Here is a 22,774-nt window from a genome sequence, read left to right as displayed (position 1 = left end):
TCACAACAATGGGCGGTGGACGCCGCTATCTTGATTAGTTTTCTTTCTGCAGTGTTCAGTGCGTTAATTGCTTGTAGTGTGTTGCTCGGTTGTCTCTTTCACGTGTTATTTATGCAAGTTGTCCCCTTTTTCATTTGGCATAGAAGCTTCTTGCTCTTCAATTTACAGGTTGAGGGTCCAGATTTATACGACATCCTATTCGGAAAAGATTTATTGGCATCTACGTAGGCGCCACATCCTGACAACGCTCGCATATTGAGGAGAGCGCAACATGCTTATACTGCCGAAAAACTTTTTTTAATATTGACTAACATTTTACATATTTTGACGACTTTTATTTTAGAGCGCAGCCCGTTCCTGCGTTGAGCGGCGTCGGCGTTGTAACCGGCAGAGCGAACGAGGAGCGAAGCGAAGGATGAAAGTACGGGAGAGCGTGAGGAGGAAAGCAGCGGGGAAGCGTACGGCGAGAGTCACGAGGGGCGAGGAGGGCACGATCGGGAAGCCGGAACGCATCTAGTTGCAGTTCGGTGAGCTCGGCTCCAAACATTGCGACTGGAACCGTGGTGGCCGCAAAATGGCGGCAGTCACGGGCGCTCAACAGAGACATTCACAAAACTGGATACCTATCGATAAGGTTGAGTGCGCTTCAAGTATCAGAGAGAGGACCCTCGGAAGCTCGCTAAGCCCTAGGGGCCGCCGAGGGCGGAGAGAGAGTACGAGCGAAGAGGAGGGCCCCTCGAAGCATGCTAGGCTCCAGGGAACTCCAAGGGCGGAGCGAGATTACGGGGGAAAGAGAGGGCACCTTGAAGCTCACTAGACTCTAGGGGCCTCCGAGGGCGGAGCGAGAATACGGAGGAAAGGGAGGGCCCCTCGAAGCACCCTAGGCACTAGGGATTTCCGACACCGGAGCGAGAATACGAGGGAAAGATAGGACACCTTAGCGCTCTAGCCTCTAGGGATCCCCGATGGCAGAGCTAGAGTGGGAAGACTCTAGGGCATTTTGAAAGCGCACTAGGCTCTACTGATCGGCAAGGTACACGGCGCAAGAGGGAACAGAGGTGACACGACACGACCGCCTCGTCGTCGTGTCGTTTCTGGTGGCCGTGCCGCTGTGTCGTCTCTGTTCCCTCTTTGCGCCATGAACCTTGGGGATCACACCCAATTCGCTCCCGTCACAATGTTTGTGGCTATAGGGATCTCGAGAACATAGGGAGGATGGAACATAGGTGGAACATAGGGAAACCTCCTCTAGGGATCCTCGTGGTTGGAGCGTGAATGTGACGGCTAATTTACACATAACAGACAAAGCTGATAGGCAAATTAAGCGAGGTACTAACCATGAAGAAGTAGAAGAGCGTGATCCTGGCTGCGAAGGGTCACTTTGCGACAGGCTGCTCACCCGTTTGGGGGACTGCGCTGTGACGCGCATCGGCTCAGATTTCTCGTGATTCTTGGCAGCCATTCGCTGGCGGCACAGGTCCTGAAATGAACAAAGTGAATCTGGTCAATATTCGCGCCCATGGTACCGAAACGCCAATGTTCACCAAGTGTATGCTACATGTACGTAATGAAATCCCCGCAAGGAATGGAAGAAAGAGTAACATAAATTGCTGCGTCATCTATGGCTCGTCTGGTGATGCGGAAAGCAAACGGAGAGTACGTCCCTTTTGATGCACAGTAACCATTGGCTGTAACCGTTTTCATCACTCAGAAAGTAGTAAGGGTAGCGAAGATACATTTACATAGCTACACAAATCTCAATGATAAAACAAAACGTAATTCCACTACTTTGTTGTGCGAGCCGCTGGATAAGCCAGCTTGCTGGTCATGGAAGTCACCTATACACCATCAGACCTAGATCAGCATGTTGCTGCACCTTACACTGTACATTTCGTTATTGCTGCTCTCTATGCCGATCAGCACACAATGCCGCAATATTGAAACAAAAGCCCAGGTCCGCAGCCACCGATATTCCGAATAAAGAGCAGTCTGTGTTCGAAATATCAGTCACTCTCGACCTGAGGTTTTTGCTTCAAGATTCAGTCGCTAGGGCGCTAACTTTACTGAGCTCACCATAGCGGGTTCGCTCCGTGCCGAGCGTGGGAGATTTGGATGCAACCTCAGGTGGTCGTACCACAGCCTTACCCTGCGTCATACCACCAGAGACATAAAATGACCCACGTATGTAATATTACTTATCAGTAATTTTCGAAGTTCGTTTCACTAGTCGGATTACCAAATCAGGCAGAAACAAGCAGAAGCCAGTATCACGTAGCAACGAAACCAACCTGGGACGAAAGGGACGAGGAGAGAGGGGAGAAGAGGACGAAACCAATCATCCTTTTCGTCTTTGTTCCCCCGTAACTTTATCGTCGTCGCCATTACACCAGCGAGTCCGTGCGCTCTTAACAGGAACTAATCCACGATGAAAGATGAAAGTCACTGAAAAGATTAGCCAGCTGTAGGACTCGAGCCCACATCTTCTGGACTAATCGCATGCCAAGTTTTGGAAATCTACACTCGTACTATATTTCTGTTACTACTACTTTCGTACTACTGTCGTACTATACTTCAAATACCGATCACATTCAAAATATCGTGACCACCATTGCTCTACGCCCGATTTGCTTTCAACTAAAGATTCGCCATTCAAACCCATGTCTCCATAACTGCCACTCGCGTGTTTTGTCCTGCATGCCACCGCGAACAAGAAACGTAAAAGCAACTTTCGTAACACCGATAGACATCGGACTGATGCATTTCACAATTTCCGTCGTCGAGCGCTTAGCGAATTCGTACTCGCACGGATGCAAACTTTCAAAGCGAAACAGAGAGAGCGCGAGAGAAATCTATTTGCGGGCGTAGAACCTATCAAGACGGCAATCTGTTTCTAGCCGTCAGTCGTGTCTCGAGGGATGGCTGCTTACAGCGGTATTCGCTGTTCTGCTTTCACATGCATCATTACCGCGCAGAAGAAAAAGAGAGAAAGAAGGAAAAGAGTCGGAGGATGAAGGCGTTTTGAAAAGCGAAGCTCGCGGAATGGAAAGTTGTATTACAAGAGTAGAAAGAGTTCTAGTTAATGGAGTGGGCGGTGTTTTACGACGAGTACTATACGGGATGTGAAGTTTAGTCTTCTGACAGGTAGAACCGAGTTCGGGCTTACCTGTGCGCTGAGAGGAACGGTACATATGTAGCTTGCGTAGCGATTAAAAATGCTATACATATAGTAGCTTGATGACTAAGGACGCTTTTTTGGAGCTGCGTCTGGAAAGCAACGAACGACGATACGACAATATTGTTTGTCATAACGAGATTTGTTTACAGGAACAAATTCCATGTATAAGAGTATATAAATAAAATTATGTAGTGCGTAGTTCAAATTTCTTGAGCTGTTTATTGAAATTGTAGTTCCTTATAGTCGACAAGTATTTATTATTAGTAGTATATTTATTTATTTAAATAAATAAATAAATAAAAGTAGACTGACGCAATTGCTTCATGTCGGTATCCGCCGACATTTCGAACACAGACTGTTCTTCCGTTCGAAATATCGGCAGCACCCGACCTCAGGCTTTTGCTTCAAGGTCCCTCATAGCGTAAGCTATAATAGTTTTACACGGATAATTACGTTTGGTCCATAAAGTGTTCTTTGTAAACTTTTTCTTCTTATGTTATTTACCAGTCAAATATTCAGTTTTAGTAAGGACGGTTATTATGTACTGAGATAACTTGCAGATAACTCTATGACTTCCACACCAAAGACATCTTGTGGACAATTAAAGCCCAAGGCGTGGACATTTGCCCAGAGAGTATATGAACGGAACAGAGTCCAGAAAAAATCCTGTCCCCCCCAAAAAAATGTCGTCATGTCACACATTTAAACTCGCCTCAATGGTAAATCTAACAAAACAAACTAATTCAACAGTAATTCACGAAAAGTCAACGAGGGCCAGCGCCAGTGGTTGAACCTGGACACTTCTGATTACCTGTCAGGGATACTGCCACCAGCGCGACCTACTACCATACTAGTATAGTAGTAGGTCGTGGCCACCAGCATCCCTGACCAGAAATCGGGGGGGGGGGGGTTCAGGTTCAACCCTTGGCGCTAGCACTCGTTGGCGTTTTCATGAGTTACTGTTGACTATGTCCATTAGGCTCTTTGACGCTCTATGTTAGTTGTGGTTGTACGTAGACGGAGCTCGCCTCGGCTCGTAGCCTACCTGTTCAAAACAAACTAGCTGCAAACTGTCTTGGCAGCAGTGGCGCGCACAAGGTATAGATACGTAAATAACCAATTGAACACATGCATCCACAACCTCTGCGCTATAAAGACATCCTTTTATCATAAAGTGTTTTGTCCATTCTCCTCTTTATATATCTCTCCCCCGTAAAGAGTCTTGACCAGCCCCATCTGCTTGAGCTTTGTATATGCTAACGGAAATCGTTCACACAAACAGCTATATTTGTACCTCTAGGCCATGCAGGCCGTACTCTGATATCGAACGGCCAGAGACACAGGAAAACTTCAACTATCAATAGAGGGCGTTTGCCTCGAAAAACAAGAGAGGAGAGGCGCTTCAGAGGCGGGGTCAGCTGAACCATTTTCTGCGCATTTAAATCGTACATGATGCGAATAAAATAAACGAAAGAGGAACGGGACAACGAGAAATGACACCGATTAATGAATAGGACAGACGTTGAGCTTCATTTGTTGGTGATTACAGATGAAAGCAAATGCCTCCGCTACAGGCCTGCATGGATGAACAAACGGTTTCCGCCGCACAGTATCTGTGCGGGGCGTTACATTTCATACATTTCCAGAAAGGACAGGCTGCGCCTGCATATATTGGCGCTGCCGTGCTGCAGTCACCATCATTGGGACGCGTGTGAGTTCATTTTCATTTGTCTCCTGGCGAGTCACAGGCACCCTTTCGATACACTTAGATGGCGTTGATGGCGGTGGTACTTTAAGATCTTGCCGTTGTCGTCCTCACAGAGGTGGAAAACATCACGGCTAACGCTCTGGGGGAGGGGAGTGTGTGTCCTGGGCCGACTTCTAAGGGGACTGTGCCGACGTATGTCAGACAGCCGTCTGAGCAAAACCCAGGAAAAACCCCAGACAGCACAGCCGGCACCAGGATTCGAACCCGTGTACCTCCCAGTCTCGACGTGACATGGCCAGCGCGCTAACCAAGATGGCGGCGACGAGTGTTTCTTCGTATTTGGTGGTGGTGGTGATGGTGAAAGGGCTTGCCGTGTGGGTGTTTCTTCGTATTTAAAGCGCGCAAGGACAACTGAGCGGCCACTCATATTTGTGCCTGCGGTTGAAGGGACAGTTCTGGGTTAGTTTGTGAGAACAGGAGACGAAGAAGCTTTCACGCGCGTCAGGCGTTTTCTCAACGATGCAAAAGAGGATGCGAATGATGAAGTGGGGTGTGAAGGAAGCTCCATGGAGCAGAAGAAGAAGAAGAAGAAGACGTGATATGGTAGCCTAGCCCATCATATTTTAGATTCATCATTGCAGACGGCGTCATTCTGCGATGCGGGGATGTAGATACTGATGCCCCGCTTGGACAACTCAATGCCTCATCAAAAGTGGAAAACTCCGTAGCAATGTGGTTGAAGATATGTTGGACTAGGTTAAGATAAAACGTGGTGGTGGTGGTGATGGCGATGGCGAAAGGGCTCGCCGTTGGTGGCCTCACAGAGGTGGGCAATGTCATCACTGACGCCCTGGGGGAATGTGCGTCCTGGGCCGACTTCTAAGGGAACTGTGCCGACATATGTCTGGAAGCGTTTGAAAACGTTTTGAATATAGAACCCCGCGCTTTCCCAGTGGGATGGATACTTTTCGTATATGAAATGGGGTAGGGCATCGCAGCGTAAGCGATGAAACACCCCGCGATTTCCCAAAGAAAGAGCGGCACCTGTACTGAATCAGTACACGAGACAGTGAACTGTCTCGTTAATATGACCCCCGATAATCTGACATATTCGCTTTATGACCGCTTTTCTTGGGAACCGTTATGCTGCCGTATGAAAGTCCACCTCCTCGGTATGACAATCCGCTTATATGACTATGACCGAGATTTGTGTCACAAATGGGGTCAAACACAGGCAGTGGCCACGTGATCAGGTCACACTGTACACGCTGCTGTCGTGCACGGAAAAATGTACGGAACGAAGCCGTCTCTGCGGTTTGCGGAGGGTGCGTTTTTCGTTCGTATAACAATTCGCTTTTTGACCAAAATCTGCGGGAACGGTGGTGGTCCTATTAACGGGGGTTCGCTCTACTTCTTATGGCTTCTAATTATAATGCATGATCACATAAATGAACGGGCTGATATGACAAACACACACGCTCCGTACCTAAGCATTCTTCGTGTGAGTATACATGTGAGTTCATGCACACTCTAAGAAAAAAAGGAGTATAGAATGGGGAGTAATCGCAGCTTGTAGTCCCCTAGACTGCAATTACTCCCCATTTTAGTCCCCTAACCCTGACATTGACTCCACAGGACTGCAAATTGACGCCGAACTTCGCAAATGGTCTTCCGAACGCAACAGTCTATACGTAAATATGTACTCTTGGTCAATTTGATGGCCTAAGCTGTATATCTCAGCCAGCTTTAGCAATTTTCCACCTACACAGAGTAAAACACAGCTGTACCCTACAGCTGTAAACACAATTGTACCCTATGTCGCAAGAAGTTATATCACTCGATATATAACGCTTGACGGTTTAATTAAAAGTATTTTCACGCATGCACACGAATTATGTACATGGGACTCTTAGAATAGAGCGTGAAATACAGTCTTCACTCTGTGACATTCATTTATATTCCCGAAAGGGACTATTTTTTCTGGCAATGCATTTAGTCCCCAAAAGGAGTAAAATTACTCTTTTTTTTTCTTTTAGTGCATCGAACGAACGACGTACGACCCTACTCATTTTACTGCGCGATTAAAAGGCTACAAGTAAGCTGGCGGACTCCAAACTATCGAGAACGTCGGCCCTTGGAAGCGTATCTGCAAAGCGATCGGTAATGATATAGACCCGTTATCGACCCTTAGTCGGGCGGTCCCTGCATATGTACCAATATTGGTCCGTCGGAACACATCGCCGAGAGGGGGACAAAAATAAAAGAAAGGAAAGAATGAGCCGCAACGCGGGACAACAAACGATACAAGAAGAAAACAAGGAAATGAGAATCGATGGGACAGCGGCAATTGGAGACTCAATAGCGATCGACAATTGATCCTCCTTATGCGAAGGGAGCCTTTGCGCGTATTTTACCCAGTGTGTTGCACAGAGTATGTAGTTTCAGCCATGCGAGGACTTCTTCTTGCGATGATACGCGGGTGAGAGGAGAGGGGAAAGGAAATGGGAGGCGGTTACAACGAACTATAGACAGACTTTATGGTTTGCGTTACGAACAAAGCGTCACTGGCAACCTCAATGGAAACCTGCATTTGGCATTGGTTAGCCATCCTTACGACAAGGTGGTGCAAGAGACCGAATACAATAAGAGCCGAATCGCTTCCCAATTTCAATTTCAGTGTCCATATCCGAGAGCTTTCCGCAGGCATATAAGCTTGGCGTGAGTGTCCAATTGGATTTCTTATCCTTGCGCTTATATTTTTGTTCTTTCGAAATTTTGCTTTCTCCTCATAAAATGTTTGTGGAGGGCACCGCAGCTTTGTGCAGACATTATTCATGTGTATGACAAATATTCGCTGTGTCCTTCGGCGTTGTACCGGACGAGTTTAAACGAGGTAGCTTTGTAGGGTCGTCACGTGGGCGTATCACGTGACCACGTTACATGGTAGTTGATCGTACACAGCCACCGACGAACCTACACTGTGCTAGACCCCATAGAACTCTCGGCTCGAAAGACCGTCGGTGCTGTCAGTTACCAGATTCTGTATAATAATCGTATAATAATACAGTGGCATATATCACCAACACAGCACACGGTCACCAACAGTCACCGACACGGCTTTGTGTCACGGAAAACTAGGCATTGGATCCCTCCAAGTTTTCACTGCATCAGTCTCCTGATACACCACTTTAACGGCTCCTATCCTTCTGGAGAAGGAAGCTCTTGTACCACTGCCGTATATTGTCAACACCTGCAACACTATACGCCGCGCGCCACGTCAACATCGAAACCTCCAAACGGCTCTTAACGCCGTTAAACACTCTATAGCGCACAAAACCTTCGACAAGAACAACGTCGCGCGTTCACACTTACCCGAGCTACGCCCCACATACCAGATGCTTTGTCGACTTGCGCTTCCCCCCAATGCTTTCATACAAAACACGCGCTAGAGGCGTATCGCGGTTTCACCTGCTTCCATTCCAATCGAGCTCTCGACGTATAACTTTTCCCACTATTCATGACACAAACGGAAGAACGACAGCTGCAACGCGCACAAATCCATAAGCGGGGTAAGAATACAGGAGACAGCAACGGTGTTCGTAAGAGGAGAGGAGGCGTCCACTGGACACACTCCGGATACCGGCAGTTCCTGCCCGGAGCCGCGGGCCTTATCACCTCCAACCACGTCCGGATGATGTCGGGTGTATATGAGCCCCCCACGCAGGAGTTGTATTGAGCGCTACTGTACTTCCAGGAGAGTTCGCACACGGTGTTAGAACACGAAGCTAACTGTAAGGAAAGTTGGTATAGAGCTCGTCATATAGAGGTGGTTGACATATGGGAGATTTTGAAGCTTGAGTCGAACGAGGCGTACGACTGTGACCATGACAATTAGTAGAGAGAGAGAGAGAGAGAGATGTGAGTACGAAGTAGGCTTGGTACTGAGCTGGCATGTAGCAGGAACAATTGAGGAGGCGCTTACTACTATTGTTGACTAATTCCATGTGAGCCGCTGTCGTAGCTAATGAATTGAATTTAACAGGAAAAACATACTTTAAAAGCGATAAAACCCCCGTGCCGGGAAACAAGTCAAAGGACGACACAACTCACAAGCACACTAGACTAACGAACAAGGATTTATTATTGTCAAACCTGCTACTTATATATCCTGAACCAACAGCGCCCTCTTCCGCAAGGTTCCCTATCACACCCTCAGCCTGCCTAGTGGCTTTATCTTTATCAAAAGCCCAAGACTTATCTTACGTCCTTCCTGTTTGAACCTTCCAAAAACTCCTCGACTGGAGCAGTTAGCAGCACTGAGGGCACATTCACGCACCTGGACCCCGCATTTTTTATACGTAAAGCTTCACGATATAATAAAGCACCGCCCTTATTACCCTTATATAAAATTTTGGTCTCGTGGAAATTAGCAACACAATCGTGGCAACTTTTTAAATGCTCAACCAAGTTTCCAAACACCCTGCTAACCGAATAACGATGTTCCTTTAACCGAACATTAATGCGCCGGAATGTTTGCCCAACCAATTTTCTTTGTCTTCTTCTTATCTTCACACCCAGAGACAGCTACTATAGGCTTCATCGATGAAATGGCTCCTATCATCTTCTTTCACATTCTTACTGACCTGATGGACCATGTCAATTAAAGTGTCCTTCGACGTTATGGAAGAGGGGGTTTTATCGCTCTTAAAGTATGCTACACCGAACAGCCCAATTTTAAACAATTTTCATTTTTTAGGGAAAACATGTAGGCTCCAACAACATGGTGTGGCAACTAAAAACAATGGCGTTACCATCACCAACAGCAATGGGGTAGAGTATCGTCTGTGGCGATGAAACTCCCCATTCATCATCATAATATAAAGTTGTTGTTGTTGTTAATGGCGTTAATGTTTTCCTCATATCTTTCATTCACCTTTTGAATCATTTACTGAGTGTAATGAAAATACTACGTTGAAAGAATGACTTGGAGACCAAAGATGATGGTTGCTAATGCGATTAACTATATGCACGCAGGTTTTAAGTGAAACTTATATTTATTTTAATACAACTCACATGTAGCGTCAGTTTGAGAAATCATATACGCTCAGTTTTGCCCGCTCTGATAGAAGACAAACTTCTTCGGAAGACCACGATATTTATAGAGCGCGAAATATAGGTGGCTGAACGAGCAGCACCTTGTCGCGTATCCTCGTAAGCGGAGCCAATTCCTCCACATCATTATGTTTACATTTTACTTACTCACGAAGTCTCGAAAGGGGCAGCGGGACCAATTACTATGACTATAAAGGTTATCCACCATTTCGATAATCCAAGAGTTCTTACGTATAAAACGGCTAATCTCGGCGCATATGTTTCATGGCCTCGGCGGAGAAACAATGTTCCATCTCCACGCCAAGGAGACTGAAAAATAATAATAATAATAATAATAATCATAAAAACAGGCGAGCCGACGTATTGTTCTGGCACGTCCCTTCTCTTTCTTCATCACAGCAGCAGAACAGAGCGTTTCTCAACGGAGCGAACACATGCGTATGACACATGAGACGGATTAAATTTACCTTTTTGTTCCACGAACACACCTTCACGCTCTTCACCAGAGGCACGAAACGCCGAGCTGAAAATGTGTCGGTTCCAAGTGACGCGCATTATTCTTCGGGGAAAACGAGTGGCGGCTTTGCCCCGTGTTTGTACTTTCTCCACTTTGCTGGCTGGCATCGCCTGGATTTGGCTCCCGATTCTGATCCCGGGGAAAGCGCTCCAGCGTCTTAGGTCTCCAAACCAAAACGCGTTGCAAAAGAAAACATCTGGAAGCGTTCCCAGTGACACAGCGAGAACGATTCTGCGGTTCTGTGCGGAGAACTTTTGTGTACTTTGGCTCACGTCTGGCGAGATAAACTATTCGGCACCTTCCATACACTTGGCGAAGGAACGAGCATCAAACTGTAATTAACGACGTATTTTATTTCTCTCACCCGCGGAAGAAGAAGAAGCAGAAGAAGAAGCAGAAGAAGAAGAAGAAGAAGAAAAAAAAAGGAAAAGTAAGTGCTTAGATGTGCCGTCATTAATTGGGCCCTCATGTCACGATCCGTGGCCAATTGCTCCGTGCTATGCGCCAGTGCGGAGAAAGACGAAGAAGAAGAAGAAGAAGAAGAAGATGTGCTACGTGTGAGATTGTTCAGTTGAATGCTTCACCAAATATACAGCAATTTTTTTTTGTTCCGTGTTAGCGCCGCGAAGCAACTGTGGCCATAAGCGGCGTACAGACGTGGACAGATGGAGAGAGGACAGCTGGAAGGAGTGGGGGACACGGGGGTTAGTCTGCGTCCTGTGCCGACTTCAGAGGGAACTGTGCCGACATTCGATTGGAAAGTGGCTTGGCTACCTTGGCTACCACCAACGGGCGGACGCCTTAGCCCACCCATGCCGCTGGTATATATAGCCATGAGGATAACCCGTATTGTTATGTTACTGTAACAATATTTTAATTTGTGTGTCTTATTGTTAATCTCCTTATCTTTTATCAGTGATTGCATTGTTTAGATTCTGTAACGTACTTTGCAATGAATTTCGTTTCTCTTCTCTCTGTCCGTGCTGTTAGTACTGTATTTTTGAGTGCGCCGACACAAAGGCCTAGCGCCGTTCTTGGGCACTAAATAAAAATGTATTCTTACTATAAATATTTACTATTTCATAAAAAAAAAAGAGAAACGTGGCACATACACGGCTTGGTTGCGTCGATAACGTGCTAGAACTGTCCTAGGGGTTATCTAGATCACGGGATCCCAGCGGAAGGAGTTCTCGCTCCATCTTAGAAAAGAAAAGAAAAAGGGAAAGCGATATAGACGGGCGCGGACACAAACGGAACGAGAGAACAGAATAAATGCACGCTATTGGTGCAGCCAATTTCCACCCTCGATATATCAGAGCTCCGTCTAGAAGCAGACACAAAGAGCACTATTTTATCTCGCGCAATGCGTAGCGAAGAATAGAAGATGGAAAAGTATCGCGAAAACGTGTGCTTTCGAATACCTGCTTTCGATGATAAGACAAACACGCAACACGTCCGAGTTTACCTTTATGTATCACTCGCACTCCAAGGCTTGACGCGCACGACATATGCGAGCGATGCTCCACAACCCCCGGGAAACGTTTTTCGATTTCCTATTGGGACTCGCAACGCATAACGCGGATAGACAACATAATGCATTGCAACATGGGATTCTTCGCAGACACGCGGAAAAGCCTGCAGGCCCTTGAAATCATCCGAGCCTGTGTGTGGGCGACAGGGTGAGGGAGAGAGGTCCTTAACGCAACGACCAATTACCGTGGAGTATTTGGAAGGTTCCTGAAGTACCCTCTCCTCCTCTCACGATTACCCCCATGAATGGCAGAGTGTCGCAGGCGCGCAAATATCTTCTCCTGTGGCCGATCCTGCGGGCACTTCAAAATCCATTACAATCTCTTTCATCCGGGCACTATCGCCACCTTACCAAGTAAAAGAATAAAAGGGGTTTCCGCTTCGGAATAGGGATATCAAAGAACGCGTTCATCCAATTTTCGCCGTTGGCCCCGCGGGGACCGCAGTCCGCGCTGCGTGTTGTACGTGTCTTCGAGCCCGTTCTGCCGTCTTTCTTTTTCTTTTTTTTCTTCCTTTCTCTCTCTGTGTGGATCTTTTATTGTGACGGGCGATCTTTGTCGATAGCGAGATGGATCGATAAGTTGGATACGTAGAACGGCATGTTATACTCTATGGCAGGAACCGATGCTGCTGGGTAATCTGAAGAAGAGGGCGGCAGGTTGCTTGAGGTGAGGACATCTTGTTCTGCTGTTCTTTGGGTCGGTCGGAGTCATAAGGTGGTTGGTTGGTTGGTTGGTTCAGTGTGACAAATAAAAACAACGGCGTACGAACGTCTTGTTCGTACACCGTTATTTTTATTTGTCACACTGAACAGAAACAAGCAAACAGACGGTAGTCTTTACCGTCTGTTTGCTTGTTTCTGTTCTTGTGGTGTCTAGGATTTGCATATGGCGCTGAGAGAAATGTAGGCGTATGGAACCATGCACTTGCACTGATACTGAAAGCAGCTCACAGGCCTCTCATACTTGAGTCTCAAAGGCTTCCACGACGCCACTTACGAAATCTGGTGCCGCCAAGTTTGTTTCTCTGTTTTACGGCGCAATTTTACTACCTCTCTGAAGAAATTCAGGGTACACGGGACAGCTAAAGCACGCGTCACAGTTTTCCTTCCTAATGCTCGCGCACACCTCTTTGACAGCTCCCTCTATGTTCACAAAGTGTTCCGTAGGCCAAATAGATATGGTAGGACAAGATAACAAAGAGTGTGATTACGCCGCCACATAACAATAGTGAGTTTTAAGGCTGATTCACATTGCAGCGTTTACGTCTGCGTACGGCGTCTGAAGCCTGATTCACACGGCTGCGTTCACGGTTGCGCTCGCGTGCTACGTCCGCTGACAGCGAATCATAGCAACGGAACATCCTTCCGGATGGAACCAAGGTACAGGTAAGACGCTGTACGCAGCCGTAAACGCAGCAATAGTGAGTTTTTGTACATCGTACGCTATCGTGTTTGCGTACGTAAGAAATAGCGACTGGTTCTGTGCAATGCGCGGAGCTCCTCTTTTAGTTTTGCGCGTGCGCAGAGCCATCAACGCTATCCATTGCGTACGCAAAAGGCGATAGCGTACGATGTACTAAAACTATCTAATAGAGAGTTTTAGTACATCGAACACGAAGACGATAGCGTACGTAACAGATAGCGTTGGTAGTTCTGCGCACTGGGCGAAGCTCTCTTTCTGTTATGCGCGTGCACATAACCATCAACGCTATCCCTTGCGTACGCAAAAGGCGATAGCGTACGATGTACTAAACCTATCTAATGCGAATCAGCCTCTACGTGTACCTTCGTTCCATCCTGAAGGATGTTCCGTTGCAATGATTCGCTGTAAGCGGACGCAACACGCAAGCGCGACCGTGAACACAGCAGTGTGAATCAGGCTTTAGTATAACGTACGCTGTCGCCTTTGCGTACGTAAGGGACAGCGTAGTTGGTTCTGCGCTCGCGCAAAACATTAAGAGAGCTCCGCGCATTGCGACAGTGTACGATGCAGTAAAACTCTCCATGGATTCGAATCGCGCAATTGTGGTCGTGCGCTCTGAATTGACGCGATATTACATTAAAATACAGGGTGTGTGCAGAAAAACATGACCCGCATTTTTACATGTAACTCGTTGTCTACTTAGCCGAGGAACTTCCGGTGGCGCACGACGGCGTATTTATGCGTGCGAAAGCTACAAAAAAATCCTGGAAGCCATACTCAATGTCAAAAAATAAACAAAGCGCGAAAACATGGGCTTCCACGCATTAGAATAGGGCGGTCATGACACTGCATGGTAGTGTATTTCAGTCTCATAAGAGTTATGTGCAGGCACCGCTAGGGGCACTGCCGATGAGCATCCATGTGGGACATCGTTTCGATTTATGCACCGATAGTTCCCTTAGCGGTACTTGAACACAACTCTCCTACGTGCACCATGTTGCCCTTTCACATACACCCTGTTGCCCACCATGTTGCCCTATTCTGATGCACGGAAGCCGACGTTTTCGTTGTTCCGTTTATTTTTTTAAGCTGGGTATGGCTTCCACAATTTTTCTACAGATTTCGCACGCATAAATGCGCCATCGTGCGCCACCGGAAGTTCGTTAGTTAGGTAGGCAACAAGCTATGTGCCAAAATGCGGGTCATGTTTTTCTGCACACACCCTGTATAACCAGAAACGTGACAACAAAGCTGTATTCTGCCGCGCAACACTTACTTCAACAGATCCATAGATTACAGAAAAAAAAAAAAAAAAGAACGCAAGAGGATGATAATTAGGTTGGCTAGATATTGATTTTGAAAACCTATTCGAGCCAAGATAATCACTTCCCTACCTCATTCGACCGAACCTACACAATTTTCACAACGCCGAGGCTGGTATCTTATTTCGAAGCTAATGTATATACCTTGTGGAAGCTTAGCAAACTCGAAAAAAATAAAAATAAAAATAAATAAAACCCGCAACAGCAGCGTTGTGTGTTCAAAGTAAGTTCGTCGGTGCGGCAGCCTCTCAACAAACTGTCAACATCATCGCTATGAGTGGCTCGAAGGCTTGCTCCTGTCGACATCAACGACGGAAGCAACGAAAGGCGCGCTATAGTTATTATCACTCCACTCTAAATAGGCTTTCGTCCTCGGCCGCGGTATAGACTACACAAATACAGGCGGTGAAATCACTACCCGTAAAGCTCCCTCCACAAAACGCGCTCTAGCCTCGACGGCGGTGTGGAATTACACGGGGCTCGAGGCTATATTCGCTGCGGAGTACGCAATGTTTACCTCGCGTTATACCTCATCAAAGGTCGGTCGCTTCAAAACGTCGAAGACCGGATGTCGAGTCCCCTGGGAAAGCCACGGTAATGCCAATTTGCCAAGATGTGCACAGGCTTCCTGACCATTGAATTAGTTTCGCACAAAGGCCCCGTTCCCCCTAGTGGCTATATGGGACCGGCGGTGGTCTCCGCTAAACAAACACGGTGGCGGCAAACCGAAGGTGTCGGATGAAAACGAAACCCTCCTCATGCGCTCGAGCCAACAGTGTTTGTGCTGTTTGTTGGTAGCGTCCACGGGTCGTAAGATGTGCGGCGGAATATCTTGGCCGGATTTTATTGTGTCGCGTAGCTGTAGACTGCCAAAGCACAGCTGCTAACAGCGCTTTGCGATATCTAGTTCTTTTTTTTTTGTTCAGGAAGAGGACAGTTATATAAGTGGAACTTCTTGTGCAACTGAGCTGAAATGTACCGAATGAAATTGTTTTCGAAATGCCATTAAGGTTTGATTGAAAGCGTTTTGACGTTTTCCCAACATCGCTTACTATTCTTCTTCTTTTTTTTTTTTTTTCATTGTTACTGAGGTGGTTAGGCCACTACAGCTTAACGCAAATAGAGTCTGGCGACCGTGTGGGGGAAGCACTGTTAAGTGGCCTTATGAAGCTACGGACGGACATACACGGTGCCTGGCCCTATAAAGCTGTCGCTGTAATAAGTGGCTGATAATGTACGGTTCCAAGCGGAAAGCGAACTGCTCTACATGTTTCTGTAAAGCGTGCTTTGCCGCAGTAAGACCCATTGTGAGGTGAAGCCACCTTGCAAAGCAGCGCGAACAACTTTATTTTAATGATGACGATGATAATGATGATTAATTGATGATTGGGGAATTTCATCGCCTGGGGCGACACTTTACCTCATTGCTGGCTACAATGTCGTGAAATGGAATAATCAACCCCCTCATGTTCGAAGGAGCTGCGATGCAAAGGAACTGTCGATATAACGTAAGCTGGCGTGCAGTGTGAATATCATGATAGTGGGTATTGTGCACGTGATCACCTGATATCCGTGTGCATTGACATCTCACACGCCAAGAAAAAAAGGGAGTAAAGAGACCAATATCAGTCCTTCCGGGGACTAAATGCACTGCTACAACCACTACTCCCTTTCGGGACTAAATCTAAATCGGGACTAAAGCTGTGCTTAGACTTCGTCATTGCTACACTCATCCCTCGCGTCAGAGTGTAAAGTACAGGCCACAAAAATGTGGTATGCTTTGTCGTGCGTGTTCAGCGTTGCGAGCTTCAATTTTTCCGCAATGACTGATCAAATCTGTTAGACCTCTTATCTTCACACAAAACATCCGGTCCGCAGCTACAACGAATGCCGCACCTCCGTTTATTTCCCCACGTACTTATACACCCTAACCTTCCTGAGCCTTCTTTTTCGTTCCCTCAGAAACACAAGCAAACTTGAAAACCCCCTTTTATAAAGCAATTAACCGACCTCCCACATCTCCCTGGGCTTCCTCCTGCGAGACCCTTTCAACCGCGTCGACTTGCTATTGATTTCCAGGCGCACTCGTATATGTACAGAGAAAGGAAAGGAAGGGGGTTTGGCGGCGGGCTCACTGTCCGACCTGCTCGTTTAAAGGATGGAGGCGGTTGAGCGGCGACGGGCCCCACGAGACCGCCGAGGGAGTGGTTCTGATTACTCGCGACAGGACCGCACCTGACAAATGTCTGCGGGCTGCGGGCGACAACTTGAGCGCCGGGGTCACATATCTTGTAACCCTCCAGAGAACGAACGAGGTGACGACGGAACGAGGAAAACGTTGTGTCTCTATACGTTGTACCACTGGACATACACACGTGCCAGTCCCGTGTGCTCAAGAGAGTGTCACAGACGCCATTTTAGGAAGGATTTTAAGCCGCACGAATAATGAAATGGAAGCACACCATTGAATGTGCTCTATGCTAACGCCACCTACAGGGTCAGTCTAGCAAACGTTACACATTTCGACTGCATCGTACAAATAGAAGATGGGGTTTAGCCAACCCCAAACTTCGCAGACTGATAGCCATTTGTGTGAAGTTTTGTTGGAATTTTTTGTGAGCGTTATGGTCTTGTAGAAGAAAAATTAAAAATCAAGCAAAGTCTCACTCTATGCATTTTCTATGGCCTATCGCACTCAAACGCCACCATTTTCTCCTGTGTGCGCTTCAATTTCATTTCACCACACACAGGTGGCGCCAACATACAGAAGAAGAGGATTGGTGCATAACGTGAGAATGGACATGTGACATCGTTGTAGGCAGCGCCGCCTGTGTGAGGTGATGTGAACGTGAAGCAGACACAAGAAAAAATGGCGGTGTTTGCGCGAGATAGGCCATTGAAAATGCATGGGACGAGATCTTGCTTGATTTTTAATTTTCTTTCTACATGACCATAATGCTTACAAAAAAATCGCAATAAAACTTCAGACAAATGGCTATCAGTCTTCAAAGCTTGGGGTAGGCTTCTATTTTTACGATGCGACTGAAATGAGTAACGTTTGCTAGACTAACCCTGTAGATAAACAAAGCGTGGTTGCCTAAGCGACGTAGTCATAAAGTGTCCGCCTATGCTTTTAAGCGGTCGTAGCCACGAAGAAGCCACCATCAGCCACATGAGAAGTCACTCGTAGCCACAGAAAGCCTCTGTTTGAAATCTTCTGCGGCGATAGGCTTAGGCGGATGGCATTCAGACTCAAAAATGTTCAAGTTGCGAAGGACTGAGAAGAGGCATTAAGGGGGGGGGGGAACCTTCTGCATCCAGATGGCGTTGTTTATGCAGGGTAAAGGTTGTGCACACTCTCAATGTTGCGTTATTTTCGGTTCAGTGCAGCGAGTCAGCGTTATGTGGTGGTTAACTTTAGTCATCAAGGGTGCCGTGAATGCCATGTAAGCTGTGGGTGCATGCAAAAGCTAAGGGAATTGATAGGTATATGGCAGCAAAGGCGATCGCACCTGACTTCAAACATTGTAATTTTTCGACCGAGGTAGACCTGCTTTTCTGGCCCTAAAAGTTATTAAACTATTTTGCATAGTAGTGCTTGTCATAATTTTGCAGTTCATTTCTTAAACTGAAATGAAAAATAACATAATAAATAACAAAAGCAAAGACGCACATTTACCTTCCATTGCGGAATCTTATTAGGTCGGGTAGCATCCAAGGAAAACGTAGAAGAAAGGAGTTGTCAAATGAGATATCTGCAACGTGATGTCAATCACCTCAATGGGACAAGGTTATATATGTTGATCACGCTTTCGAAACCCTTATCGTGAACAACTTCCGGTCCACGAAAACTCGCTGCTATCAGACAATAAAAACTATTATCACGAACCAGTATAGCAACTAGTTTCGCAAGCACTTGTGAGCTCTATACTCGAACATAACCAAAGAGTAACAAACACGGGCGAAGTCAAACTATTATGTCGCGCACGTAGCCTGCGTCGATTAATATGCTCAGGAAGCGCCGCTTTATCAATTCTAGCCGAACTACACGTAAAAATCGTTAGTCACCCAACATTCTGCTATGCTCTTTGCTAGAGAAAACAAAGCAACTGTAGAACAACGCGCAAAATTGCGATAAACGCTGTTGACACGGAGGTTTAGCGGCAGCAGCGTGTGCTCCTTATATTTTCTGGCATTTAACGAGCTGTAGGCTCCCCGGATGATCGTTAGACGTGGGTGGCTGATGCATCCGGGGCAGCGGCGGCGCGCAAATCGCTATGATTGTTCTCAACCGATATTATTCATCGTTTGTTGCCGCGATCCCGTAGCTGAAATTTTATAGCAAGCTCCCAACGGGATGATGCTCCTCAAAACCCGAATGTATAGAATGTTGTTCGCGAAAAATAATGACGGCTTTTACTGCTGAGCGCAGATGCTTTCGCTCTCGAAAATAAGACCAAGTATAAAAGAGGAAAAGGATGAAAGGTGGATAGGGCAGAAAAGAGTAACAGTTGACTATCCAGCCAACAGAGTGCTGGGCTAGTGACGGCTGTTTTGTTTCTTTTTCTATTTTTCTTGCCGTTGTATAGGTAGGCGTGCATGATTGGCTACAACACACTGTGACGCAAGCACGGCTGATGACGGTATGCTTCCTGCACTCTAAAAAAGGGAGTAATCTTAGTACTTTTGTGGAGTAGATGCATTGCCACAACAATTAGTCCATTTCGGGACTAAATGTTCGGAAGTTTATGCGAAGTTAAGGGTCTATTGAAATCGCTAAAAGCCTCATTGCAGGGCAACAACTGAAAAGACGGCAAAAAAGATCTGTCACTAGGCTAGGCGACGTCTTCGAGTTGGACTTCAGGTGTACCGGAGTGCTCTACAAGTTGTAGAAGCCAAGTCAAGCCAAGCCTAGCCCAGCCAAGGGCCGCCCATAAAATCACTTCAGCACTCGAGGGCAATTTATCGCTCGCCGTTGTTGTAATTTCCAAACACATCACGGACGCGTAGGAACCACAAATGCACATTTGTGGTATACGTATTTCACAATGCTATACAACGGTAGATATGTACTTGTTGTATGTATTGAGTACATGGTACATACAATACTGTCCATGCGTACGGTATATGCATTGCGCTGTACACAACGGTTTGCACGCCGTGCGAACACATGTTCACGTGCACATTTTCATGATCAAATCACTCAATGACCTCAACAGCGCCAAAAAAAAAAAAAAAAAGAAAAGCGAAGAAGAAAAAGAAAAGCAAAGAAACGCGAGTAATGCACCAGGTTTCGTTTATTAATATTCCTCTTCTTTTGGATAGGACTGAAAAAAAAAAGAGAAAAAATACAGGAAGACTTTTACTTGTTACCCGACAAATTGTGCTATTCCTTCTATTTTTTTTAAATTTCACTCATCCCCGCACGCAGCGCAATCTAAAACGTTTCAAAGCCGACGTACTAGCACAAAAAGATATGCTCCTTATCACCGCCTGGCAACAATGGGCTGGACATGGAGCGCAATTATTTTTACTACAGCGGGGAATCTTGAAGCAGCTGCAAAGTTCCCATAATAAGGGCGGGACCGCACGCGCGAAAAGTACCGGACAGCAGACACGTCGTTTTCCCACGTCAAACTCCACACTGCCAGCTATATAGGTACATGGTAACGCGAGTGTAATTCTCTTGTCAAACATCAAACACGAACTTACGCGCGTTATCTTTTTTTCCTTTCTTTTATCCGGAAGTCCGCTGTTAGTAAGGGGTTTCGTAGGGGACCCGTAGGACAATGTTGGCATTAGATTAGATTAGATTAGATTACATTAGGTCGGGTCGGGTCGCGTCGGGTTCATTCCTGGTACGGCCATTCGATCAGTACATTTCATCTCCATGTTTTTCTCTTTCCAATTCAACTCATTTGTCCGGCGTTATCTGTCTTTCTAAGCTGAGTTTCATTCAAATGAGACACTACACATGCATACTACACCTGCACGGTCAACCTACCGATGCGAAACAAGCCTGAGCATGGGCAACACGAAAAGCACAAAAATACACAACGAACAACACCTTTATTTTAATGATTAGCGGGAAGTTTCATCGCCAGGGGATATGCCCTACGAACACAACGAAGCTCAAAGTTAAGCTTCGCCTTTTTTTCTTTTTTAGTTCAGTACATGATTCTCGCGTAGCGCATGCCCAGGCCTGTTTCGTGATGGGTTTCGTCCACCATGCAGCCAGCCTGCGTTTACGCTATTTTATCAATCACGAACGCAAAGTCTTCAGCTGTGGCACAAGTATTATTTGTTGTGTGCTGCAGAACGAAGGCGGCTTTATTTTACCGTTATCTCTAATAAAATTCTCACTTCTTTTAAAAAAAATAGGCACTCGGTGCAATGCCTTCGTACCAAGAACAATGAAAAACATTACATATATTGAGGATTTTTGCTGCATATTTTTCGGTCCATATTTATCAGCGTTCAACTGATCACCATGGCTAACCAGTGTGAAGTGAGGTAACATCTCCTCGATACCTCAACAGAAAACATTTCGCTCAAAAACCCAACTAAGAAACCGATGTCTTTGTAATATCTGACTCCCTAAATTTACACAAAAACAAAACTCTTCTTCGTCAAGAGCACTACCTAAGACTACCCGTGCCTCTGTCTCACACCCAACGGTTTATAGCTATACACTCTGAAAGAAGAGGGAGTAAATTGAAGATGAACGAATGATTGGTTCTAGTCCCCCACATTGAAATTACTCCCCATTTTAGTCCCCGGACTGGATTTTACTCCCCAGCACCGCGAGCAGTTTCTTGGCAACTTAACAAATACAACAGACAACGTAAATGTGTCGTGCTGAGGGAGTTTGATGCAATATATAATACGCAGCAACGCAATGTAATTGAGCAGTTTTCTTTCTTCAGAGTAAGAAACAGTTAGTGGTTATTTGATGGCAATAAATTGCGACAAATTATATAACTTGACATATCAGTTTAGTTCAAAGTATACCGTCATATACACTCTAAGATAAAAAGGAGTAATTTTACTTCTTTTGGGGACTAAATGCATTGCCACGAAAAATAGTCCCCTTCGGGAGTAAATGCACAGGAGTAAATGGATGTCACAGAGTGGAGACTGCATTTCACGCTCTATTCTAAGAGTCCGAGTTACATAATAAACCGTCAACCGTGATACATAGAGTGGTATAAAATCTTGCGACATACATAGGGCACAATTTGCGAAGAAAGAACCGCTAACTGTGTCTTATACTCTGTGTGGGTAGAAAATTGTTCAGTTGGCCGAGTTATACAGCCTTATGCCATCATATTGACCGAGTGCACATATCTACTTAGACTGTTGCATTCGGAAGCTCATTTGCGAGGTTCAGTGACAATTTGCAATCCTGTGGAGCAAATGCCGGACTTAGGGGACTAAAATTGGGAGTAAATGCAGTCTACACTCTTGGAAATGAACTTCACCGCATGGCACGCTCCTAGCCAGCCATCATCTCGAAGGATACCGTTATCTGTCCCGATTTGTTAAAAACGGGAGGCGTACGCCTTTTTTTGTGACAATCATGAACAGCATAAGTGTCACAGAAAAGGCGTTTTCCACAAACCAACAAATCCCGTTTTCAACAAATCAGGGCAAATAACGGTATCATTCGAGGTGTCGGTTGGCTACACTGCTAAAACAGAACTTCACCACATAGCACGCTCCTAGCCAACCGTCATTCCGAATGATATCGTTCTGTGTCCTTATTTGCTGAAAATGGGGGGAGGCGCCTATCTTGGACACATTATGCTTTTCCCAGATGGGCTACTCCCCCTGTTTTGAACGAATCATGACACAGAATGATATCATTCGGTATGGTGGTTGGCTAAGAGCGTGCTATGTGGTGAAGTTCTGTTTTATACTGGCTATTTGGCTATAGTCGTGACGACGCCCACCTCTGTGTGGCCAACAACGGCGAGCCTATCCTGC

General features: G+C 46.2%; 1 protein-coding gene across 1 annotated transcript in view; it reads right to left on the bottom strand.

The window, feature by feature from the left end:
* Positions 1-22,774, bottom strand: part of LOC135367010 (receptor-type tyrosine-protein phosphatase N2-like) — a 287,257-nt gene that overhangs the window by 33,511 nt on the left and 230,972 nt on the right. The window contains exon 15 of the mRNA XM_064600054.1: positions 1,338-1,480. Coding sequence (XP_064456124.1) covers positions 1,338-1,480 — 143 coding nt within the window. The remainder of the gene's footprint in view (positions 1-1,337; positions 1,481-22,774) is intronic.

The sequence above is a fragment of the Ornithodoros turicata genome, chromosome 8 (genome assembly GCF_037126465.1).
Source record: "Ornithodoros turicata isolate Travis chromosome 8, ASM3712646v1, whole genome shotgun sequence".
In the NCBI taxonomy this organism is placed as follows: Eukaryota; Metazoa; Arthropoda; class Arachnida; order Ixodida; family Argasidae; genus Ornithodoros; species Ornithodoros turicata.
Note: the sequence above shows the minus strand (reverse complement) of the source record. Positions and strands in the feature narration are given on the sequence as shown.